The sequence below is a fragment of the Acomys minous genome, assembly GCF_964271855.1.
Source record: "Acomys minous genome assembly, chromosome: 5".
Taxonomy (NCBI): domain Eukaryota; kingdom Metazoa; phylum Chordata; class Mammalia; order Rodentia; family Muridae; genus Acomys; species Acomys minous.
In genome coordinates, this window is record NC_140494.1 from 71,565,471 (window position 1) to 71,591,846 (window position 26,376).

At 41.6% G+C, this 26,376-nt stretch overlaps 2 protein-coding genes across 2 annotated transcripts in view; both read left to right on the forward strand.

The window, feature by feature from the left end:
- Positions 1-426: 426 nt before the first annotated feature.
- Positions 427-15,395, forward strand: LOC311598180 (interstitial collagenase A-like; the record flags this gene model as incomplete). The annotated part of the gene is made up of 10 exons (XM_084783131.1): positions 427-525; positions 1,103-1,344; positions 1,433-1,581; positions 1,824-1,949; positions 3,356-3,514; positions 3,612-3,729; positions 12,191-12,324; positions 13,932-14,094; positions 14,503-14,606; positions 14,789-15,395. The coding sequence occupies 10 exons, from the start codon at positions 427-429 to the stop codon at positions 14,887-14,889; spliced, it is 1,395 nt and encodes a 464-aa protein (XP_084639257.1). The 3' UTR covers positions 14,890-15,395.
- A 3,944-nt stretch (positions 15,396-19,339) lies between these two features.
- LOC311598378 (uncharacterized protein) overlaps positions 19,340-26,376 on the forward strand; it is a 50,049-nt gene continuing 43,012 nt past the window's right edge. The window contains exons 1-8 of the mRNA XM_084783436.1: positions 19,340-19,503; positions 20,384-20,628; positions 20,719-20,867; positions 21,293-21,418; positions 22,825-22,989; positions 24,080-24,221; positions 25,024-25,157; positions 25,794-25,953. Coding sequence (XP_084639562.1) covers positions 19,399-19,503; positions 20,384-20,628; positions 20,719-20,867; positions 21,293-21,418; positions 22,825-22,989; positions 24,080-24,221; positions 25,024-25,157; positions 25,794-25,953 — 1,226 coding nt within the window. The 5' untranslated portion in view covers positions 19,340-19,398. The remainder of the gene's footprint in view (positions 19,504-20,383; positions 20,629-20,718; positions 20,868-21,292; positions 21,419-22,824; positions 22,990-24,079; positions 24,222-25,023; positions 25,158-25,793; positions 25,954-26,376) is intronic.

Sequence of the window (26,376 nt, forward strand, 5' to 3'; positions counted from 1 at the left end):
GACACACACACACACATACACACACAACACACACACACAAACACACATACAACACACACTCCACATGGCCTTGGAGTGTGCTATGCCTATGTATTTAATAGGTCTGATCCTTTTCCAAATTAGATGGATATGAGTTGGTGAAAACAGCAGTGGAAATGCTGACAAATGTCTCCTTCTTTCACACGTGTGCTGTTTGATATAATCCTGGGACAACTGCACCAAAACCAGCCTAAGTTCTCCGCTAGGGTCACAATCTCTGATGTCTCCGCTCTTCTCCTGAGGAAGATCCTGTGAAGCGTGAGTCACATGGCCTCTGGCTCTCTAGAAGTGGAAGAAGTGCCTATATAAAGATGGAGCTTTCTGGCCAGGATATGGGAGCAAGCAGGAAGGGACCACTGGTGGTCTTGCTCAGAGGAAGAGGACAGCATGCCTCGCCTTCCGTTGCTGCTACTTCTGTGGGGAACCAGCTCTTATACTTTCCCCGTGTTTCAAGATGGACAACGGCAAGACGTGGAGACAGTCTGGGTAAAGGAATGCTGCATTACACTTGACAGGAGCACCGGTCTTTACTTTGTGTCCTTCTATTGTGGCATGATGGCACTTATGGGTGGATCTCCATCTAAGAGAAATGGTTTTTGTCAGAAATGGAGCCTTCTCAAATGTATCTAGTCACATCTAGAGACCCTCTCCTGGTTGTAGGGGAGGGGAACAGAGTGAAAACCTCACCTACAAATCTTATTCTGCCATAGACTTCACGCTTCTCAGTAGTTAATGGTGGAAGGTCACTGCTCTAAAATAATAAGGGTAGCAAGGTGGTAAAGCTTATTCAAAGCTTTAAAAGTAATTCTCTGTTTTGGCTAAAACAGCAGGCTGTCTTTGAAGTTTGAGAACCATTTCCATGTAGTGTTTTAATAACTTGAAATATTTATGTGTTTTAATTATGTGTATGAGTATATATACCATGTGTATGCCCACTATAGGTAGAGGCCAACAGGGGTCTCATGATCACCTGAGCCTGGGTTCTCTGCAAGCAGTGAGTGCTCTCAACTGCTGAGCCATGTCTGCAGGCTCTACTGGTTCAATAATTTTATATTTTTGTCAGAAATACCTGGAAGACTACTACGGCTTGGACAAAGACACAGCAGTTAACAACACGAGTGTCAAGGAGTTGATGGCCGAAAAGCTAAAGCATATGCAGCAATTATTTGGGCTGAAAGTGACAGGAAAGTCAGACCCTGAAACCCTGAGAGTGATGAGGAGTCCCAGATGTGGGGTGTCTGATGTGGCCCCGTATGCCATGACTTACAACTATCCACGTTGGACAAAAACACATCTGACTTATAGGTAACTAGCCTGGACATCAAAATGGGGGCACAATTCCCCCATTCAAATAGAAGAAAAATCCACTGTGTCTTCATCTTATTTTTCTTAGCATTTTAAACTACCCACCGTATCTGTCAAGAGCAACTGTGGAAGATGCCTTCGAGAGAGCCTTTAGAATCTGGAGTGACGTGACACCACTAACATTCTCACGGGTCTTTGAGGAAGAAGGGGATATGGTGCTAGCCTTCTACAGAGGAGGTAAGCCCTTCTACTTCATCTTGCCCTTAAATCTCCTCCGCTTTGCAGGGAGAGTTCCTTATTGAAGGGCATTATTGACTTTGTGTGGCTGAGGAGTAAAATAATATCACATTGTTGATTAACTTTGTGTGGCTAGGGAGTAAAATATCACATTGAATGAAAGTCTATTGGCTGCTCGACAAAGCTCTAAGCTAACTGACATATGAACCAAATGAGCCTTATTCAGTTTTTTTTTCTTGCAGACCACGATGACAATAACCCTTTTGATGGACCTAATTATGGTCTTGCTCACACTTTTCAACCAGGCCCAGGGATTGGGGGCGATATTCATTTTGACCTTGATGACAGGTGGACCGACACCAATGAGAGTAAGTGGACTGATGCTGCTTCTCTTATTTCACCTGGCCCTGCCTAGTCCATTGCAGTGTTGGTTGATTTAATGCACAGAATGCATCCGTGGATGTAGGTAACCTATTGCTACTCAGAAAATTAGCAGCACTTTGAGAAGCACGAAACAAGAGTCCTTTCTGATTGCTTACCATCGCCCTGGTGGCAAACGGATCACTCTAAAGCTTCTCTTATCTCTTCTAGGTCCTCTGCACAAATGATACTGTTGTTTAGCTTGAGACTCCTAACAGTGGGAGTGGGGGTGTCCCTGACTGTTCTGTCTGTGCTCAGGACCCTTTCCCTCCCACTGGGCTGCTTTATCCAGCCTTGGCATGACAGTTTGTGCCTAGTCTTACTGCATCTTTTTATGCTCTGTTCGGTTGATATCATTTGGGAAACCTGCTCTTTTCTGAAGAAAAGCTGGAGAAGACTTAGGGGAGACAGGAGGTGTGGGGAGGGGCTGGAAGCAGTGGGGGGAGGCTTCAGTCAGGATGTGTTGTATGACAGAAAAAGAAGAAAGAAAGAAAGAAAGAAAGAAAGAAAGAAAGAAAGAAAGAAAGAAAGAAAGAAAAGAAAAAGAAAAAGAAAAAGAAAATTCTGAGGGACAGTTGCTCCTGAAATCCCCATTTTTGACCCCAGGAATCCATTTGGTGAGAGAAAACAGAGTCTTCTAACTTGCTCTCTGCCTTCCATACAGGCATCCTCAGTAACTGTGTACTTACCTGCACAAGCACATGTACACACATGCACACACACTAAACAAATCAATGTAACAAATTCACACACACACACATACACTCACATGCACACACACTAAACAAATCAATGTAACAAATACACACACACATATACACACCAAACAAATAAATGTAACAAATTTTCTTTAAAAAAAAAGCGTTGAAAGTGTCAATGTCTTACTTATGGGCTTGGAATTTTCCTTAGAAGAAATACACAATAAAACAATAAATTTCTCATTAAACTTGGAAAACTGAATAAGAAGAAAAGTTGTTTTGAACTTTAACTTTTTTATAGCACTGAGGCTCTATCAGCTTTCAAAGTAAGAAGTATGGCCTGTTAGCAGCACTTCACTGCTGCTCTGAGAAGCAATTCGTCCCAGTTCAGAGTTAGCATGGACTCCTCTGAGCTGGACCTTATGTCAGTGAGAGCTCTATTGTGCCAGTGTAATCCTAGAGTGTAGGCTAGACTGTATCTCTTTATTATTAAAATATGCACACTCCCACCATGAGAAAAAGACTGTATATACATATGTGTATTTCAAAAAAGTGATTAAGATGTGAACGTTCACCCTGGAAGATTACTTCCTTACTAAATACCTCAAAACAATACGACTGCTAATAATTGGAGACGGATCTCTTTATCCTTCCAGATTTCAACCTGTTTTATGTCACGGCTCATGAAATAGGTCACGCCCTTGGGCTCACCCACTCTTATGATGTAGGGGCACTGATGTTCCCCAGTTACACATGGTACACTGAAGACTTTGTGCTAAACCAGGAAGACATTAATCGTATCCAGGCTTTATACGGTAAGTGAAACAGCCATTAGCTGCACAGCTGAAGGCATTTTCACTCTTCAGGTGAGTTTTCAGAACCATGGAAACTAACTCCAGGTCTCCTCTTTAGGGCCTTCCCCAAATCCCATCCAGCCAACAGGTGCAACAACACCAAATCCATGTGATGGTAGTCTAACCTTTGATGCTATAACTACATTTCGTGGAGAGGTGATGTTCTTTAAAGGGAGGTAAGATCTTTGGTGAGAGGGGGACATGGCTGGGCTCTGCATTTCACTATTGTAGGCCACCAATATGTCTCATGTGTTAACCTTACAGCATGTGGTAGCAATTGCTTACATTTTTTCTTCCTTCATTTCTTCCTTCCTTCCTTTCTTTCTTCCCTTCCTTCCTTCCTTCCTTTATTTCTCCTTTTTTACAACTTATAATGATTGATTTTCCACATGGATTAGACCAATTGGTTCAGAGAAAGTATCACTGTAATGAAAACTTATAAAGATAAAGTCATTTGGGCTGGAGAGATGGCTCAGTGGTTAAGAGCACCACCTACTCTTCCAAAGGTCCTGAGTTCAATTCCCAGCAACCACATGGTGGCTCACAACCATCTATAATGTAACCTGATGCCCTCTTAAGGCCTGCAGGTAAACAAGCAGACAACACTGTATACATAATAATAAAATAAATCTTAAAAAAAAATAAAGTCATTTTATGGATCTGTCAATTATGACAGGGAAAAGGGAGAGTTCCTCTTGGACATAGAGCAGATATTAGTCCCCCACCCCCAATTCAGAGCTCTTTTGGGGATCTTAATCTAAGTGTTTGGTAAGTACGGTGGTCCTTTGTAGGAGTCACCTTTTCCAGGAACCAAAGAGATGGTGGCTTCGGCCTTGGTTCTCTCAGCCTTGTCATAACTGGCAGTGTGGTAGCCACATTATAAGATGGAGGGCTGTGGAAACCCAGATTCATCGTCATGGTGAGCTGTGCTTTGGCTCTTCAGATGGGGATGTCCTGGGCTTGTGTCACAGCTACCTTTTTGAAACAGCTACCAAAGCCATGAGCAGTCCAACCAATACTCAACAGTTCTGTTTCCTGCAGATTGTTTCATGTCTTAATCATCTTCTCCTTCATCATCTGTTTCTCTCTCTTTTCATGGAGAGAGACAGCATGGTCAGCCCAGATGAGAAAATCTTATTTAAGTTTATTTATATACAGACTTATGTGAATCATGGTCTTTCTTTGTCTTAAAACATAATTAATAGTATGATTTCTTATTACTCTTTTAGATATCCCTACTGTAATTTTCTTCTGTATTTATCTCCCTCTTCCTCCCCTAGTTAGAGTTACCCCTTTCTAATTTTTCTGCTCACATCACTTGTACCCTACTATTCGCCTCTGTATTGCTCCCACACCCTCCTGCCTTGGTAATGATCCCTTTTTACTTTCCTGGTTTCTGTAATTACTCCAGGGTATGTTCTCACATCTGAAGATGTGGTGCTACATGCCTCCAGTGAGAGAGAACATGTGTTGTTTGTCTTCCTGGGTTACCTCACTCAATATGATCTTTCCTAGTTCCACCCATTTATCTGCAAGGTTCATAATTTCATTTTTCTTTACAGCTAAATATTATTTCACAGTGCATATGTATCACATTTCCAACATTCCCTCTTCAGCTGAAGGGCATTTAGGTTACTTCCATTAGCTATTGTGAGTAGAGTACCAATGAACATGGCTGAGTAAGTGTCTATGGGCATATGCCAAGGAGTGATATAGCTGGCGTATATGGTAGATCTATTTTTATTTGTTTTAGAATTCTCCACACTGATTTCCGTAGTGGCTGCACCAGTTAGCAGCTCCTGCCAACAGTGAATAAGAGTTCCCTTCGTTCCCTTTTCTCCAGCCACCACACAGCATTTGTTGTGTGTTGTTGGGTTGATTTTTAGCATATGAGTGGATTAAGGTGAAATCTAAAAGGTATTTTTATTTGAATTTCCCAAATTGCTAGAAACAATGAACTTTATTTAGCTACCTTTTTTCTTCTTTTGAAAACTCTCTGTTCAGGTCCTAGGCCCATTTTTGAATGTGTCATTTGGATGTTGTTATTGTTTCTTGAATTTTTATTTATTCTGGATATCAATCCTCAGACATATGTACAACTGGTGAAGGTTCTCTCCCACTCTGTGAGCCTCTTCTTGGCCCAGTTGATTGTTTCTTTAGCTGTGTAGAAGGGTTTTTTTTTTATCTTATGAAGCCCCACTTGTCAATTGTTGGCCCTAATTCTTGAGCAATCGGAGTCCTATTGAGGAAGTCCTTCCCTGGACTGTTACCATGGAAGGGTGCAGTGTGCTTTCTTCTAGCACCTTCAGTGTTTCAGGTCTCATGTTTCAGTTTCAATCCATTTGGACTTAGTTTTGCGCAAGGTGATACATATGGGTCTAGTTTGATTCTTCTCCGTGTGGACTTCCAGTTTTCCCAGCCACATTTGTTGAGGAAGCCTTCCTCTCTTCAGCATGGTGTCTCTGTCAAATACCAAGTGGTTGAAGTTTCCTGTACTCACGTTTGAGTCCTCAATTTTGTTCCAATGCTCTACATGTCTGAGACTATGTCAGCACAGTATTGTTTTTTATTAGTATAGATCTGTAATATATATTGAGACCTGCAATGGTAGTGCCATCAGCATTGCTCTTTTTCTTCAGAATTGTTTGACTATTTGGGGTCTTCTGTGGTTCCATATAAATTATAGGATAATTTTTTTGTGAAGAGTGAAATGAAGATTTTGATTGAGATTCACTGAATCTATAAATAGCTTTTTGTATAATTGGCATTTTATAATGCTATTTCTACTAATCCATGAACATAGGATGACATTGCATTTTCTAGTGTCTTTCTCTACCTATATCTTCAGAGGTTTAAAGTGGGGTATTTCTGCATTTTAATAACTACTTTTGTCCATTTTATTGGAAATAGATTTTTTTCTTACATAAATACATCCTGATTCTCTTCCCCACCTCCCTTCCATCTTCTTCCACTGCCTTTCCAGCTCCTATTAGAAAGCAACAAGATTCTAAGAGACAATGATAAAATACAATAAAGTATAGTAAAGCAAAACAAAAACTAACAGTCAGAGTCAGACAAGATAAGCAAGCAGAGGAGTGAGAGCCCAAGAGAAGGCACAAGAATCAGAGACCCATTCATTTGCACACTCAGGAATCCCATAAAAACACTAAACTAGAAAACATCATATACACGCAGAGGACTTGGTACAGACCCGTGTGGCCCCTGGGTATGCTTCCCATTCTTTGTGAGTTCATGTGATTAATCATATGATCATGAGTTATAAACCAATCATAAATGTTGATTTAGAGTACCTTGTTTTCTTTGTTTGCTCCGTTGTCTCTGGCTCTTAAACTCTTTCTGCCTCTTCTTCTGTAGGGTCCCCTGAGTCCTGATTGGAAGAATTTTAGTAGAGGCATCCCATTTAGGGTTAAGGTTTCCAAAGTCTCTCATGCTCTACATAATATCTAGCTGTGAGTCTCTGTACTTGTTCCCACCAGCTACGGGAAGAAGTCTCTCTGGTGATGGCTGAACAAGGCACCGTTCTATGAGTATAGCGGAGTGTCATGAGAAGTCTTTTCGTTGCTACAGAGAGAGAGGGAGGGAGGGAGGGGGGAGTATTTGGTTTTACTCTATGGCCCTGGGCTATCTAGTCTCTGGTTCTTGGTCACCTAAGCAGTACTGGGGATGGGTTTTATCAGGTGGAGTGAGCCTTAAGTCGGATCAGATAGTGTTTGGTTGCTCCCACACATTTGATGTCACCATTGCACTGGCACATCTTACAGGCAGGAGGACACCATTGTGGTCTAAAGAGTGTGTGCCTTGGTTGCTGTTTGCATTTCTCATTTGGTGGCATACAGAGTACCTTCCTGTACCAAAGGCATGAGGGGTGAAGGCTCTATGTGGGCACCAGCTGTATTTCTCCATGTTCGATGAATTGAGTAGCTGTTTTCTCTAGCAATGGGGACTTGCTATTAGTTTGTGGAAGGCAAATAGATTTAAAATTTTTGTTGTACAGGTGCTTCACTTCCTTGGCTAGGTTTATTCCTAGGCACTTTATTTTCTTTGAGGATATTGTGAATGGGAGTGAGTCTGTGATCTCCTTTATATATTTGCTGTTGGTGGATAAATAAGCTATTGATTTGTGCAAGTTGATTTAGTACCCTGCCATGTTCTGAACTTGTTTACCATTTTTTTGTAAGTTTTCTGGTTCAGTTTTGGGGATCTCTAATGTACAATACTGTGTCGTCTGCAAATAGGGAGTTTGACTTCTTCCCTATTTGTATCCCTTGAACTTTCTTCTCTTGACTTATTTATTGCTCCTATGAATGCTATGATCACAAAGTTGAAAAGAGTAAGGGTAGTGGACCTTCCTGGTTTTGGTCCTGACTTCCTGCTGCCAAATATAAAATGATGTGGGCTTTGTTTTACACACACACACACACACACACACACACACACACACACACACACCATCTTTTGTTTTGTTTAGTTATTTCCTCTAGTCCTACATGCTCTAGGACATTTGTCATGAAGGCATGTTGAATTTTGTCACAGGCTTTTTGTGCATCTTTTGAGGTGATCATGTGATTTTTGTTGTGAAGCCCACTTATGTGGTTTATTGCATTTATTTACCTTCGTGCATTGAACCATCCCTACATTTCAGAGATAAAGTCAACTTGATTATTGTGTATAATATTTTTATGTATCCCTGCATTTTGTTTGCAAGTATTTCATCAAGTATTTTTGAGTCTGTATTCATCAGTGGTATTGGTCTGTAATTTCTTTGTGTGTATGTATGTCCTGCTGGTTTGCATATTAGAGTGATATTAGCTTCATAGAAGGAATTTGGGAATGGCTCTTCTTCTGTTTCTATTTATTTTTTGAATAGTTTAAGACTTGGCTGTAGATCTTTGAATGTATGGTAGAATTCTGATGTGAACCCAGTTAGACCTAGACTTTTTTTTTTTAAGCTTGTAGATTTTTTACTACTAATTTATCTCCTCATTTGTTGTTAGTCTGTTTACGTAGTTGCCTTCTTGACTTAATTTTGGTGATTTGGTTGAATCTAGAAATTCATCCTTTTTTAAAAAAAATTTTTTTTTAGGTTTTTCAGCTTAATGGAGTATAGATTTTTAAAATATCCTCCTATGATATTCTGAATGTCTTTGGTATCTATTGTAATGTTTCCTAATCCATTCTGATTTCATTAATTTAGCTTTTCTTTCCTTTTCATTGGTTGGACCAAGAGGCTGTCACTCTTGTCTATCTTCTCAAAGAAGCAGCTCCTAGATTCATCAATTCTTCATATTGTTTTTATTTGTTTGTTTGTTCCTATTTCATAAATTTCTGCTCTGAATTTTGTTATGTTGTATCTGCTTGGCTCTTGTTTTTCCAATTCTTGAGTTGCACCATTAAGTTATTTATCTCTGATTTTCTTCATGTAGGTACTCTGAGCCAACCCCCCCCCCCCCAGACTGCTGTCACTGTGTTGCAGAGACTTGAATGTGTTGTGGTTTAGTTCCAGGAATTTTTTTTATTTCTTTCTTGATTTCTTCTTTGACCCATTCATTATTCAGTAATGAGTTATTTAATCTCCATGAGTTTGTGCATTTCCTAGAGGTTTGTTTGCTGCCCATTTTAAGTTTTAATCTCTGTGGTCAGAGAGGTTGCAAAGAGTTGTTTAGCTCTTTTTGAGTTTGTAAGATTTGTTCTGTGTTCCGGGGTGTGGTCTATGCAGAAAAACTGCTGTGTGCTGCTGAATGTGTTGTGTGTTCTTTGCTCTTTGCATGAAATATTTTGTAGATATTGATTAAGTCCATTTGATGTATGATAACAATGAACTCTGATGTTTCTGTTTTATTTTTGGTCCAGATGACCTACCTATTAAAGAAAATAGCATATTGAAATCATCTACTATTAATGGATTGATTTTAATCTGTATTTTTAAGTCCAGTAGTACATTTTAAAAATAAAATTGGGTGCTCCAGAGTTTGGTACATACAGGCTTAGGATAGTAATATCTTTCTTGTTACTTGTTCCCATGATTAAAATAAAAAGTCCTCTTTATCTCTTATGATTAGTTTTAATTGAAGTCTATTTTGTCAGATATTAGGATACTCAGATCTTCTTGCTTTCTTGTCCCATTGGATTAGAATACTTTTGTCATTGGATTAGAATATTTTTGTCTATCCTTTTATCTTTAAAGCTAAAATGCATTTCTTGTAGACAGCAGTTGGATTGATTTTGGTTTTTCAATCAGCCCAGGTCTTTTTATTAGGGAATTGGATCATTGGTATTTGAAGTTATTATTGAAATGTATGTGTTAATTTTTGTCATGTTGTTGATTTCTGTGGTTGTTTGTGTTCTCAATGATACTGTATAATGTAATAGTTATGGCTTCATATTTTTCTATAGTCTCTCTTTAGTCCTAAATATTGTTTTCTGTATTTTCTTTAGATTTTGCTTTTTGGATAGAACTGTTTAGGTTGTGGTCATAGGAAGTTTTTCTTTCTCCTTCAGTTATGGTGGGTAGTTTTCTGTGTAGATTAACCCAGGCAAGCTGTCACAGGTTTTTGGAACTTGGAATATTGCTCCAGAATCTTCTTTTAGCTTTCAAAGTTTCCATTGAGAAATCTGCTATCTAATGGGTTTTCTTTTATATATGACTTGTGATTTTCCCCTTGCAATTCATACTACATTTTCTTTGGTATGTAAATTTAGCATTTTAACTATGATATACTGTGGGGATTTTCTGTTTCTGGTCTCTGTGCTTCTTATATCTGCGTAGGTATGTCTTTCCTTAGTCTAGGAAAGTTTTCTTCTATGATCTTGTTGAAGATCTGGTTGATGTCATTGCCTTGGGGTTCTCTCTCTCTCCCTCCCTCTCCCTCCCTCCCTCCCTCCCTCCCCCCCCTCTCTCTCTCGCTCGCTCTCTCTCGCCCGCCCTCCCTCTCTCTCTCTCTCTCTCTCTCTCTCTCTCTCTCTCTCTCTCTCCCTATAATTCAAAGATTTGGGGTTTTTTCATGGTAGCCTACATGTTCCTACATGTTCCTTTCCTGTGTATATTTTTTAGTAATTTGTCAGAGTCCTTGCTTTTTTGTTCTAGACGCTCTTCCTTATCTTTGAGTCCTGATACCCTATCTTTTGCTTGACCATTCTAATTGCAAGGCTTTCCTTTGCTTTTTCTAGTTGAGTTATTGTGTTTTTCTATTCCATCTTCATTTCAGCTTGAATGTGTTTCAACTTCTCTATCACCTTACTGAATTTTATTCTCAAGTCTTGGATTGTCTTCAGTGTTTCCATTGGCTTTGTGTTTGTGTTTTCTTGGTCATCACTCAGGCATTTGTTCTCCTTCAGCTCAGTCTTCTTGGCTTCGTTGAGCTGCTTCTTTGTTTCCTCTTTAAACTCCTTTTATTCTTTGATGAAGTTTATGATTGTTCTTTTACATTCTGTGTCTTAGGTTCATCTTACTAGCCATTCTTACTAGCAAACATTTCTATAGGGCTGGTGGGTTTTAAGCTCTCATTTTCTATTGTTGGTATATTTTCAATAAGACCTTAGCATGTGGACATCTTTTGATAGCTCTAAATCTGTTAAAGACTGAGCAGGTTGGGGCAGAAAAGAGGATGTGTGAGCGGGTTGGGTCTAGCGGTTGGAAATGGCTTGGGTGAAATATAACAGGGGACACTGGGCTGACATACAGGGTGTGCCTCCTGGTCCAAGCCTGGAGTGTGGCAGTAGGTCTGATTGGTTGGAAAACTTGGATGTAGTGAGGAAGGAGCCTGCAGGTTGGAGGGTAGGTAGGTAGAGCTGTAGCAGAAGCCTAGACATTTGTGGTTCAGGCAGCGGTGGACACACTAGGCTGGGATGCTAGATGTGGGATGCAGGCTAAACATGACAGGTATGGAAAGGTCAGTGAGACTCCCTGGACAACACCCTGGTGAAGGGTGTGCCATAGAGGGGCCTGTGGGTGGTAGCCTCATAGATTATATCTTTAAAATCATACCCTAAGATTTCAACTTCCATGAGTTTGGGTATCCACAGAAGTATCCATGCATCCTTCCTCAGACACTTAGGGATGATGGCATCACTAAATACAGGGTATTGTGCTGTAGTTGGCCACACGCTAAAGCCAGCCCTTCATGGCTCACCAAAACTACTATTATATTTTGAAGCTTGTGAAAATTGGTTATAAATTACAGCCAACATTAAAAATTAAGTTTAATTATACTAGAAACAACAATAATGGAAATATTGTTTTATCATCATCTTCACTGAAGTGTATTGATAGTACCAAGGTTCGAACCCAGGGCTTCACACAAGCCAAGCCAGCACTTTACCAATGAGCTCTATTGCCAGTCCTATTTGCACTGCCTTTCACTCCTTATATACTTGAGTTTGTTCATGCCATTTGTGTCTCCAAATGATAGGGATCCCAGATGGTGTGTTATTAACACTCATAAAAATTTGTCACAGTATGAGCATTCCCATCAAGAAACAAGCACACCAAACAGCCTTCATGCTGACCCCTCCTTCAGCAGACAGTAGACATTTGCTACAGCAACGCTCCAGTCAGAAGAGGCTGGAGATTTCTGGGAGACCCACTGACAACCACACTCTCTCTTCCTTTCAAATCAGGTTCTACATTCGTGTAAATCGGTTCACGCCAGGACCGGAGCTCAATTTGATAGGTATTATCTGGCCAAATGTGCCGGGTAAACTTGATGCTGCTTATGAAGTTAGCATAAGGGATGAGGTCCGCTATCTCAAAGGTAATATTTCTAATTGTTTCTCTTTGTTTTTATAAATTAAATTTCCATTCAGCTTTGGAATGAGATGAAGGGTATTAGCTCCCTTCACTGCACATACTTCCGAATGCTGCAGCTTCACCAAGTAAGCTAAGGGGAGCCATCAGCTTGCTAAAAGTTATGTTTCTATATTCAGCGTCATTTTTATTAAAAAGTAAATGACTAGAGATACAGCTCTTTAGGCTTGTTTAAGGACTTGTAAAAAATTATTTTGTTTTAAACGTCCTTCATATTGCCGAGAGGGCTCAAAAATAAAATTGAGATAACATGAGTCAATTCTACAAAGGATGACGCAGAAAGATTTTGTGTGTGCAGTTTCCTAGACCTCATTTTATTGTGAAGCGCTGTATTGGGAGAGAGCTAAGCCATCCCCAGGTAGGTGAACCAGGCACTGCTGACTGGTTTCTCCTAGGAAAGTGGTGACATTTTCCTGTGACGGCACATTCCTCTGACTCCCATTCCAGGGCATTTTTCTTGATGCCATTCTGTACTGCAGTGAACACGTGATTACCATTTTACTAAGTGAAATCGGTCACGGTCCCAGAAGCCTTGTGCCAAGACGTCCTGCTTTGGAAAGTCTCACTGTGAAATGTCCATGAAATAATCTAACCCATAGAATGTTTTCCAGGCAACTCATTCACAGATTAATGTATGGGAAAATCTAAGCCATCGTAGGACCACATTCAGTGAGCCTGTGTAATTCAGAGAGATCAAAGAATCTAGTCTGACTTTAAAGACTATGTCAGGCACACATGTCTTTACCAGTGTGTTTAGTGTGATGCAGACAAGCACTGAGACACTTGATACAGTTACACACTCAAAACAGAGAAGTTAATGTAATTCAGACTGGCACAATATACTTCGCAATAGTATCTCTGTCCTTCATTATTCTAGAACTAAATAGAAGTTTACATAGGGAGCATTTCAGAGCACCATTTCATGTGAGATAAAAAATAAACACTGGAGTGATCTTGGCTCACTCCAAGATTGATCAAAACTGATCAATTTCCTGTCGTATATAGCTTAGGGACTGTAAACAGACAGGCTCTTGAATCTGCATAAACTTGTCACTACTTGTGGTAGCCTAGAAATTCTAGTTATCAGAGTACCTGGCTTTGGAAAGGAGCTTCAATGGTGGGGGCGGGGGAGGGTGGCGTCCAAAGCTTGTTACCGATTCGAATGGGCTAGAGAGAAAAATCAAAAGTCTCATATAAACCAGTCTTGCTGGACCGTGCCTTTAATCCCAGCATTTAAGGAGCTAAGGCAAGGAGGACTGTTGCAAATTGGAGGCCAAGCTGGCTATACAGTGAGTTCTAGACCAGACTAGGTTCCTTGTCTCAAAAACACAACAATCAAACAAACAAAAGGCAAATGCTTTTCATTGGTTTGCGATTGGATCCCGATATCACCATGTAACAGAGAACAAGGTCCCTCCCACCCCCAACCCCCTCCCTACCCCACCCCGCCCAGCCCCTGGCGTGATTGCAGTCTACAGCTAGGACATGCTCTAGCCTGCGAATCTTTGCTGGAAATATAGACAAGGCGCTCCATCTGCGGCTTTTGATTGGCAGGCGATAAGGTCTGGGCTGTTCGCACACAGGATGTTCTCAGTGGATTCCCCACGGACATCCACAGCTTCTTTGGCTTCCCTAGCTACGTGACACACATTGATGCTGCGGTTTGTGAGGAAGAGACTGGAAAAACATACTTCTTTGTCGACAACATGTACTGGAGGTAAAGACTGAAATCCGAATAATGTTAGGGGGCCAGTTTTTTCTACACAGAAAGATCTTAAAATGAGTTTCAAATGACCTTGGCCTCTTACGTAGATGTGGGGACTGACCATTATTAGTCCGTGGGCCCACAGGCATCGCGCGGTGCTTGTACAGGGAATATAGTGAGCCTGCGGTGCGGCTCTGTGCTGTGATATTCAGCTTCTTGAACTACTTTGGCCTGAGCTTAACCACTCACATAGCATTTAAAGGGACATTGTGCATATTTTGATATGCTACTTTTCCTCACCCAACTCATTCTTTTCTAATCCCAAGAATTAGAAATTTCTATGCAATCCATGTTGTTGTGTTTTCTCTAAATATTTTAAAGAAATGTTTGGTCAAAGGTCCTGATCTTTTTAACCACCAGGTTTGATGAAAATAGACACTACATGGATCCAGGTTATCCCAAATCAATAGCAGAGGCCTTTCCTGGAATTGGTGATAAAGTTGATGCTGTTTTCCAGAAACGAGGTAAGAATATAAACATGCTCTCTCCATTTTGTTACAAAATTAAAAGTAATAGCATTGCTATTTAGATAGCAAATGTAAAAAAGAAAATAATATGTATACTGATGGCATGCAGCACTCAGGATTAATTAGCAATCTGGAAACTTCATGTATAATACAATAAATATCTTTTGTTTTATTTCTAGGGAACTTCTATTTCTTTCACCAAAATACTCAATACAGATTTAACCTCCAGACACGAAGAGTTGAAGCTACCCGTGGCTCTAACACCTGGTTCAACTGCTAAAAATACTGGCAACCTGTTACCAAGTTAATGAAAATATATGTCTCATTATGATCTTAAAGAAGATATTTTTCTGAAGAGCTAAATATTTTTATATTTTACCTACCCACCACAATTACTGATACACAGAGCTACTAAGCACAAAATAATTTCTTTTGTGTTGTGTATCTTCACAGTTGATACTATAATGTCTTAAGAACTAAGACAGTTTAGTACCACAACTAAAACTGCCCAAGAAAGTAGAGTTCATAGCTGATGAGTCACTGGAGAAGGCCATTTGTGCAACACGGGACTCTGCCATTGATCCTAGGCTGCTCCTTCAAGAAAAAAAAAAGGGTCGACAGAGAAGCTCTCCCACAGTAAAAGTGGCTCGTGAACACAGGAGTATACAGGAGGATACTCGTTGCTGCTCTGGTGTTTTAAGACAGGATCTTATAGCTCAGGGAACTCCCAAATCTTCTACCTCTGCCTGCTCTATGCTGGGGCTTTGGGACGCCCATCATGTCCAGCTAAGAGACATTTTTTGTGTGTGTGTGCAAAGGTTTTTGTTACTGAAATAAAGCCACTCTTGTCCCCAAGACTGTATAAGATCTGTTTTGTTGTGTTATTGTCTGATGGCAAGTCCTCACTTATAAATGCTATTTTTCTAATGGAAAATGGAAAATAATATGAAAAAAATGCTCATGGGAAAATTAGTCTATCCAAAAATTTCAACTGCATTTTGTAGAGTGTGTGCTACGAAGAGATGAGTGGATTCCCCGTTCCCTTTCTCCCACACAAGAAATCTAAGTATGGCCTAAAGATAAAGTAAGCAAAAGCAGGAAAGAATGTTCTAAGTAGAAACCACTTCGCCACTTAGGCAAGTTGCAGAGTCACATTTTCCAAAAGCTGTATACCTCCACACTGCTGGGGTTTGATGGCGGTGGGTAGCCAGCAGGCTCCGTGAAGAAATGATAAATACCAAATCTCCAGCTCAAGACACATTGAAAGCTGACGGATGGTGGCTGTCCGTAATCAGCTCAGGATATAACTGCAAAGTTGGACACTTCTCGGATGGGCTAGTGTGTGGACAAACCCGAACAGCTTGAAGTCCACTAAGGCAGCACCAGAGAGCAGCCTGCTCTGACCCTGAGTGACCTTGTCTGAGGTCCCAGGTCCCAGGAAATGCTTGACCACTTCCTGGTTAGTTCAGAAAACAAGCGGGTCACCCTGGGGGTGGTTTAAAGCACGTCTGCAGCAGGATATGCTTCACAGAGCGGAGGAATCATGGCAGCGGATCCTTGTCATTTTCATCAAGGGCCAAGACAGTGTCCTCAGCATAGATCTTACAGGCTCTGGACGCTGATGTGTGTGGCAGGACTACAAGGCTAGGCAGGGAAGAACTTTTTGCAATAGGTACCTATAAACTGGCATTGGAATTTCCGAAAGGAACCCAGGAGCTTTTCCAATGTGCTGTTTACAAGGTAGAGTGACTGTCACGTACACAACAGGGCTCTATAGCAGGTGACAGAGAGATCAGAACATCTGTCTCACAGTGGAGTTTGCAGGGAGCCTGGAAGTTCCACTGGATGTGTCACACAGAAGTGAAACACCCCCCACAAGACGCTGGTCTTTGGGAAGGTCCAGAGGGAAGTTTTCATTAACACTATAAGGTATCCAGCAGAAAGGGGTCATACTGGTGTCTGTGGTACTCATAGTTGAGGGTCCTTGTACACATCCCTTTGGAGATCAGACTCATACTTGAGGGTCCTTGTACACATCCCTGCGGAGATCAGACCGCAACCTCAGATTTTATTCTCATGTGCCATTCACTTTTTCTTTCTTGCTTGAGACAGTATCTCTCAGTGGCCAGGAACTCTCCAGATTGTCTGGGCTGGCTCCCCCATTGACCCAGTGCTGGAATTACACTCACAAACTAGCCTGTTTTTACATGGCAACTGATATACGCAAATACTTGAACTATCTCCCCAGCCCCCAGTTACTTTATTTTTATTTTTATTTTTATTCATCTCTCATATATTGCATCATGATGATAGCTCCCCCTCCATGCCCTCCCCCCAAGTCTCTCTCCATACCTCCCCTCTCCCTCAGACCCACTCCCTGCTCTGCCTCCCCCCAGAAATAACAGGCCTCCCAGGGACATCAATCAAACTTGGCATAACAAGCTGTAATGAGACCAGACACATACCATCACATCAAGACTGGACCAGGCAACCCAGTAGGAGGAAAAGGGTCCCACAAGTAGGCAAAGAAATCAGGGGCCACTCAGACTCCCACAGTTAGGATTCCCACAAGAACACAAAGCTACTCAGCCATAACATAAATGCAGAGGACCTACGTCAGACCTCTACAGGCTCCCTGATCTCTGTGAACTCTTAAGAGTCCCAGTCAGTTGATTCTCTGGGCAGTGTTTTCGTGGTGTCCCTGACCCCTCTGTTCCTCTGATCCTTCCTCCCCCTCCTCCGTAGGACTTCTCAGCTTCCCCTACTGTCTGGCTGTGGGACTCTGCATCTGCTCCTATCAGTTGCTGGATGCAGTCTCCCTGGTGTTAGGCTCTGGTCCCAGCACACCCTGCAGGCCAGGCAAAATGTGGGTCAAAGGTTTTGTGTCCGCATTTGTGTCTCACTCCCTCCTTTTGAGACCTTGCTTAGTTATAGAAGATGGACTGTTCAGGCTCCATGTCCCTCATAGCTAGCAGTCTTCGCCCTATAAATATTCAGTAAATTTATAAATAATAACTTACTTAAAAACAAACAGGACTTGCTAGCCCCAAGGCATTAATCTCCTCCAGGTGGGGGGATTCAAAGTAGAGTAACTTTATCATCCACAGCACTCCTGGAGGCTTCATCCAGATCCCTTCATGGTTAGTCAACCTCAGCCACAGCCATAGCTCTCTGGTGTACAAGACCCAGCAGCAGGATGTGCCATGCAGAAGTATGACTCAAACGAGAAGGCATCTCAGAACTTGTCAAGTCAGCACCTCAGGGCACAGTTAGGGATGTGCCCGGCCAACAAGCTCTACCTGTTATAGACACAGGAATAAGGTGAAAAGGAGCTTGCTGCCTTCATGAAGCATGCATGAAAACAGACTGGAGCCGGGGTAATCCACACCTTAGGAAAAGTGACCATGTAATCAAACTATGTACTTGCTCAAGCCTAGCTGACTCTGAGTCGGCTTGGAGTCGGCTTCTTTGCCTCTGATTTCCAAGTTGGTTTACTCTCTTAGTTTATTCACTAAGCCACAAGCTGACTTAGCTGGCCCAGTGCAAACACACACACACACACACACACACACACACACACACACACACACACACACACACACGATGTGGCTCAGAGGCCTCAGGATGGGCTTACGGGGTCCTTTCCGACATGCCTACCTCTAGAAGGGTGGTAGGTGGGTACTGCAAAGGTCACTCCTTTATTTTTGTTACTATCCCACTAATTTGAAATTCTGTACTTCAGCTATAGCAGGATTACTTTCATTTCCCTGGAAGAAAAATGTACTTTGAACATTTTGGCACCTTCTAACTTCTCTGTATTAACAAGCTAGCTTGCAGGGCTGGAAAGATGGCTTGGTAGCTAAGAGCGCTTGCTGTGCCTCCAGGGGACCTGTTCAAGACCTGGCATCCTCATGACAGCTCACAGACACATCTAATTCCAGTTCCAAAGGACCCGATTCCAGCCTCTGAGGGCACCTCCACACACGTGGCATGTACACACAGAAACATGTATACACATGCATAAGTAAAAACAAAATGCATATTTAAAAAGAAGCTAGTTTTGACTTAACTGCAGACTCTCTGTGCTTGAAGAGCACGCTGCTTGGCCAAGGGAGAAAATGGAAATGCTGTACAGGAGCAACGGGAAGCGAAGAGAAGGGACTGGAAACTCCACTGTGCACCTCAGGCTAGTTCACTTGTACTTTGGGAGAAAGGAAAAGATTAAAAAATAAAAGGCAAAGAAGAAGAAGGAGGTAAGAGGAGCATTTTCATTTAATATGTATTTAACTGACTTCCTTTTGACCAGTCTTTATGGAGCCAGTATATGATGGTGCCAACCATTCGGAGACTGCCCTCTCAAGGACTCTATTTCTGCTAATCTGTTTACTCCTTGCCTGCGTGTCTGTGAACCTAACATGTGTTGTTCGGGGGAAAAAGACACTGCTTTCAAAATATCTAAATATTCTACAAACATTAATTACCCAGCAGTTCCTTTTCCTCTTTGCAAACACAGAAGCCACATCCTTAAGATTGTGCATTCTTTCGTGTTTAGTAGGTTGAGGGATTCACTGGTGTAAGCTGTTCTGTCTTCCGCGCTGAGTTTTTGTGAATGCCCTTGCAGTCATTCAGATTAAAAATAACGCACACATGAATCATGCTGTTAGTGATCTAAACACTGACTCGCTATAAAAGAGTGGCCCCTGAAAGGAAAACATAGAAGTTGGGAAGTGGAGAAGGATTGGGTTGTTGTTTTGTTTTTCTTTTTGTTTTTCAAGTAAAGACCATCCGTATGGGGCCGCTGCTCATCCTGGTGGTGTTGTGCCTGCCAGTCTGCTCAGCGTATCCTCTGAAGGGAGCAGTACGGCAGGATCACCCGGGCATGGACCTCGCTCAGGTAATCAGTGGAGGGGGTGAACCCGATGGAGGGACTACTGCACCCCTTGGTGTTCTGACAGGAATAGATGACTTGATTAGAAGTTGTGTTGGGGCTGGGCATGGTGGTGAACGCCTTTGATCCCAGAGGCAGAGGTAGGTGGATCGCTGTGAGTTCGAGCCCAGCCTAGTCTACAAAGTGTGTTGGAAAATATCAAAGTGTAGAAGGTGGAAACTCCATCTTTACAGAAGAGAAAGAAGAGGGGAGGAAGGAGGAGAAGCACTCAGGGTGGACCACTCTGACAGTGAGCAGCATAAGTGAAAGGAGACAGTGGAAAATGGATGGAGTTTCTTTTGCTTTAGAACTATATAACTTAAAATATTTGAAGAAGGACTGTAGGTTCGATCAATAATGCATGCTCTAGTTTTCACTTGTAAAAAAAATAAATTTATCTAACACCACTCAACGTTAATAGGTTTATATTAATAATGGAAATGGCAACAGATACATTCATTTAATGCACTGACATACTTATACCAATTTCCTTACTTTGGTGGCATATTAAATTATGAAATAATAAAATGAGGCATCAGGGCTGGAGAGATGGTTCAGTGGTTAAGAGCACTGTCCTGAGTTCAATTCCCAGCAACCACATGGTGGCTCACAACCATGTATAATAAGAGCTTGTGGACAGTCACACATGCAGGTAGAACATTGTATACATAATAAAATAAATAAATTTAAAAAAATAAAAAATGAAGCATCTTAGAGGGAAAAAAACAAATTAAATATTATAGTTTTGGTTCGCTAAACTGGGAATAATTAACACAGGTTTTGAGATTTGCATAAATAGTTTAAATTCCATACCAATGGCTTTAAAACTGCACTTGTACTCCACTAGCAATATCTAGAAAAATACTACAACTTTAAAAAAAATGTGAAACAAGTGTTCAGAAGAAAGGACAGTAGTCCTGTTGTCAATAAAATCCGGGAGATGCAGAAGTTCCTCGGGCTGAAGATGACAGGAACGCTAGACTCCAACACTATGGATCTGATGCACAAGCCCAGGTGTGGCGTTCCCGACGTCGGCAGCTTCACCACCTTTCCAGGCTCACCCAAGTGGAGGAAAAACCACATCACCTACAGGTAAGGGGTCCAAAGTTTTCACACGGTCTCAAAACTGTGTCAGAGGCGTCCCAGAAGCAGACGTCACCTTCTTCCATTTCTCTCACACAGGATTGTGAATTACACACCAGATTTACCAAGGGAGAGCGTGGACTCCGCCATTGAGAGAGCCTTGCGAGTCTGGGAGGAGGTGACGCCGCTCACGTTCTCTAGGATGTCTGAAGGGGAGGCGGACATAATGATCTCCTTTGAGGTTGGAGGTAATGACATTGGGGTTTGGGTTGTTTGGGCAACTAAAACAAAATGCCTCACACTGGGAAAATTGTAAACAACAGAAAGGTATTGCTCAGAGTTCTGGAAGCTGAGAAATATAAAATGAAGGATGGGCAGACTGATTTTGGTGAAGGTGTGTTCTTGATAGCACCTATGTTACCACCTCGTGTGGCAAAAAGCGCCAGGAGGCTCCCCTATCTGCTCTCATCTGGGCGCTAGCCATCCTTAGAGCACTCCCACTGAAGAATCGTCTAGAGCCAATGTGATTTCATCACATTGGAGATTAAGTTTCAAGATCTGGATTTTGAGGGAAATCAACATTCAAACCACACAGCCCCTGTGCTGTCTTTACTGAAAAGGGGATAGAAGACATTCTTAGTACTTATACTTCCATTAATTTGCTTTCCATCAGAACATGGAGACTTTCAAGCTTTTGATGGCCCGGGACAGAGTCTGGCTCACGCCTACCCCCCTGGGTCTGGGTTTTACGGAGATGTGCACTTCGATGACGATGAGAAATGGACACTGGGACCCTCAGGTAGGATCAGCTCAGATGTGAGCCATCCAGGGATAATTTATCTAGAGCAAGTCTCAAATGGAATGTTCTGCTTAGCTGTGTGGCAACCTGAAGGCCTCTCCATCTGCTCCTACTGGTGAACCAAGTAAACGCCTGATTTCTCCTTTCTTTGCCTCCGCCAAGTTCAGCGCAGTAAGAGCCACTCAATACAGTCTCCACAATCCACCGTCTTGTGTAGGGTTTAAGTGTATCATAACTAAGACTGCTCAGCACGCGATTAACAAGTGAGTCGTGTTCAGTGAATGACACTGAGGAAGCTGAGATCCTAAGAGCCACCCCTGACTTTGAGTTCTCATTTGCCTCTTTTTCTTTTGAATGCAAAGATTGGAAGAAAATGCCAGAAACTAAGAAAAGATGGTCTGTTTAGATAAGCATGCCATCTTTGCTAGCTTGGACACCTTTCTCCTCACTAAACTTCTTCTGAAAAACTTTATTGAGTCTAAATGCAGTGACTAATATTAACTGCAATCTACTTAAATTCTGCAAATGACATTTGAAGTTTGGAGACAGAGTGTTGAAACAATTATGATTTCTCATTGTTGGGGGGGGGGAACCGTAATCTGAAGCAAGTCTCTGCTTACTGGGCAGGCCCACAGCATGGGCTGTGTGGTACGACATGATCTCGTTTGAACAGTAGTTCTTCTCTCTAATTGCGTGAAGCCCGGGTTTGATTCTCAGCACCGGCAGCATGAGGTAACTGCATCCAGCTGTGTTCCCAGTGGAAATCGGCAATGGCTATGTGTCTGTGCACACTGGTATGTGTGCTCTTCCTACGGCTCCCATTATGGCGGTGTTTTTCTCTAAAATTTAGATCCAGACAGTTTTATAAATGTGGACGATATGTTGTGAATATGTTTGTTTCCATTAATCTCTCTGAGGGAGGTTTTTATAGCAACCATAAGTTGGTGATGAAATTGTCATAGTTTCGTTATTTCAGAGGTTGCAGAACATATAACCAGCTTGTGGTTGATTAAACTGTGGCTAAAACTTAGTTACTAAATCTTAACAATGGTTTCTGGTTTCTAAACAATAAAGACATATTTATTGGTATATGATTCATCTTGGTCCAGCCAAAGATTTCTATTTTGGAAACAGGACTTACTATTGTTGATACAGGAAGAGTGACCTAGCAAAAAGACTAGAGAGCAGTTAGTAAAAAAACAAAAACAAAAACTGTCATGTACACTGACTTCAAGTCAACCATAAAAAGCATGTGACAAGTGTGGAGATGCCAACCAGAGAGCCCACAAATAAGGAAAAAGCAGTGTGACCCCAAGAGTGCCCTGTGTGGTCGACGTGAGTAAAATGTGCATGTTTGTGGAATTGTAACTGTTTGACTCTAAATGTGTGTTTGACTTCTCAAACAGGGATCAATTTATTCCTGACTGCTGCTCACGAACTCGGCCACTCCCTGGGTCTCTATCACTCAGACAAGAATGAATCCCTGATGTACCCAATCTACAGGGTCTCCACAAGCGCAGCCCAGTTCCACCTTTCTCAAGATGACATAGATGGCATTCAGTCTCTCTACGGTGAGCCTGAAAGACAAAAAGACCTGGGGCGGTTTTGTTTCCTTTTCTTTTTCTTTTTTAATTCAATTAATTTATTCAGATTACATCTCAATTGTTATCCCCTCACTTGTGTCTTCCTCCCTCCCTCTTTCACCCTATTCCTCTCCCCTAGGTCTGTGACAGAAGGGGACCTCCTCCTCCACCATATGGTCATAGCCTCTCAAGTCTCATCCTGGTAGCCTGCTTATCCTTTCTCTGAGTTCCACCAGACCTCCCCACCAAGGGGAAGTGGTCAAATATGGGACTCCAGAGTTCATGTCAGAGTCAGTCCCCGCTCTCATGCAACTGTGGAGAATGTGCTGTCCATTGGCTAGCTCTGAATAGGGGGTCTAGAAATTAAACACCACCAAACCAAATAACCCAATTAAGAAATGGGGCTCAGAATTAAACAGATAATTCTCAATAGAGAAATATCAAATAACTGAGAAACAAAGAAATGTTCAACGTCCTTAATCATCAGAGAAATGCAAATCAAAACGACTCAGAGATTTCATTTTATACCCATCAGAATGGCTAAGATCAAAAATTTAAGTGACAGCACATGCTGGTGAGGATGTGGAGAAAGGGGATGACTTCTTTTTTCTTTTTCATTTTTCTTTCTTTGTGTGTGTGTGTGTGTGTGTATGTATGTTTCTTTGCTTGCTTTGTACGTACTCTTTAAGGATGCTATACACTGAGTGTTCAGGAAAGCTTTGCTTTTTATTACATGGTGTGCATGTGTGTGTGTGTGTGTGTGTGTGTGTGTGTGTGTGTATGCATGCTATGACATACATGTGAAGGTGCAAGGCTGGTCTGTGGGAGTGGATTCTCTCCTTTTACATGTGGGTCTTAGGTGGTGATGAAGTGGCACATCTTGGATGAAATGGCACATCTCAAGTCATCAAGGTTGGCAGCAGATTTCTTTACCAGCTTGGACTCCTCCCTGGCCCAGGACTAAATATCTGCATACTATTTCATCCCAACACACTGTGAAGAAGTTTGGACAGTGTATGAATTGTGAAATGCATCCTTGGACTACTAACATTTGCTTTCCCTACACTGCTCCCTTCAGGACCCCATCCCTTCTCCGATGCCAGAGTGGTACCCGTGTCCTCTGTCTCTCCAAGACCTGAGACCCCAGCCAAATGTGATCCTGCTTTGTCCTTTGATGCAGTCAGCACCCTAAGAGGGGAATTCCTATTCTTTAAAGACAGGTTAGAGCACAGCATCATGTTTTCCTTTTGGTGTTCAATGCTCAAAAAGAAAACTAAACTTGGGATTATATATAATGTATGTATATAATAAATGTAATATAATATCATAAATAATGCATTTCTGGTAAGTCTTAAAATAATTCAGATCTGGTTTATATTGTACTTTTTAAGATCTCCTTCGAATTCCCCAAAATATTTCTTTCTAGACTCCCAGAAGATTATTTTTTTGGCCAATAGAATATAAAGTCCACGAAATCATTTCTTATTTTTATTTTTCACTTTTTAGATGTCATAACTCATGGAACTTTCTGAAAGTACCAGCCACCTTTAGAACCAGACAAGTATCTTTATCCTTGCTAGAAAGTACTACTATTTCAATGAATTCATTTTAGAAAAAGTGATGCACGCTCATGCACAACATTGACATAGCACCAAAAGACAGAAGGCAAATCCCTTCCATTTGTGATGTCCAGGGTCCCTGACGACGTCTACTTTCTGACACAATGGTTTTTATCATGCTTTAACACGATGCCCATGTTTTCAAAGGCACAGACATTTTAAAAATACTAATGGATTTCTAAAGTGTATAATATTTTACATACTTTTGAATAGAATGGAGCTGAGTAAATCTCACGGGGACAGGTTGAACATCCATGTCACCCCAGGCTGTATTCATTGTCTGGAATGTGGGACAAACCAGTGCACACCACTGCAAACAGGTGGCCAGCTCTGACCAGAGGCTGTGCTCTGCCCATGATTGTTGCTGTGAAGGGCAGACGACTGTGCATCTCCTTTGTTTCAGGTACTTGTGGCGCAAATCCCGCTGGAGCCCAGAGGTTGAACTTCACTTGATTTCAGCGTTTTGGCCCTCGCTTCCTTCCAGTTTAGACGCAGCCTACGAAGCTCATAACAAGGATAGTGTCTTAATTTTTAAAGGTAAAAACTGTACAGTTTTTATCTTTGCTGAAAGAAAGCTTACTGTAAAACCTTCATAGTTACACATTCTCTTCATCATATTAAATTTTAGATGTTTCATTTGGAGAACAGATTAAAATGGGTGATTGTGAATGAGCATTTTAAACAAATCTGACCAGAGTGAGTCTTCTGAGGGATGACTGAGCTAGAAGTGCAGAGCAAGAGCTCATTACAAGAAGTGCCTGGACGAGGGGGCCTGGTTACTATAACTCATAGAAAATAAACAAAGGATAAAATACAGAATAAATGCATGAATGGATACAGAAAGGGCAGTGACTCTGCTCATCTATTTGTTCATTTATTCGCTCATTCAGGGAGCATTATTTTTGAGACACGTTCTCACTCTGTAGCCCTGGCTCATCTCAAACTCACTGTATAGGCCAGGTTGGTCTCAAATTCCAAGATCCGCCCATGCTAGGATTAAAGGGATGTGCCACCACACTCAGCCAGGAAATACATTTTTTAATATCGAGTTAGTGATTGGGATGAAATACCAAGACCTTATCTTTCATCTTTATCACAACAATTTACTATTATCATTTCTAAAACCAATTAGCTTCACTCAAATAAAATTTCTTGGGTGTGGTTTTTCAACAGGAAGTCAGTTCTGGGCAGTCCGAGGAAATGAGGTCCAAGCAGGTTACCCAAAAAGGATCCACACTCTCGGGTTTCCTCCCTCTGTGAAGAAGATTGACGCAGCTGTTTTTGAAGAGGAGAAAAAGAAGACGTACTTCTTTGTCGGGGACAAATATTGGAGGTGAGCTGCATTGGGAAACTTTGCTTGGTGAAAACAAAGTTAGTTTTCTTTCTTTCTTTCTTTCTTTTTTTCTTTCTTTCTTTCTTTCTTTTTTTAGGGACACCTGTGTAACCTACAATTTTCTGATTAAGCAAAAGACAGCATGGTGGTTCAACTTCACAAATGCAAAGGGCTTTGCCAGTGTTCATCACTGGCCATGTATCCGGACACAAAGGACATGAGGAGTTTCCCAGTGTTCATCACTGGCTGTGTATTCGGACACCAAAGGACATGAGCAGTGGTGGAGCTGAGGGACACAAGTACATCCATCCCCTTTGCATGTCTAGCAAGAGTCTATTTTTAGCCAAGTGTTTTAACTTAGCTTTCATTTTCTATTTATTTAGATTGTATGTGTTTATGACAGGTAGATTCTTGGCTTCTGTG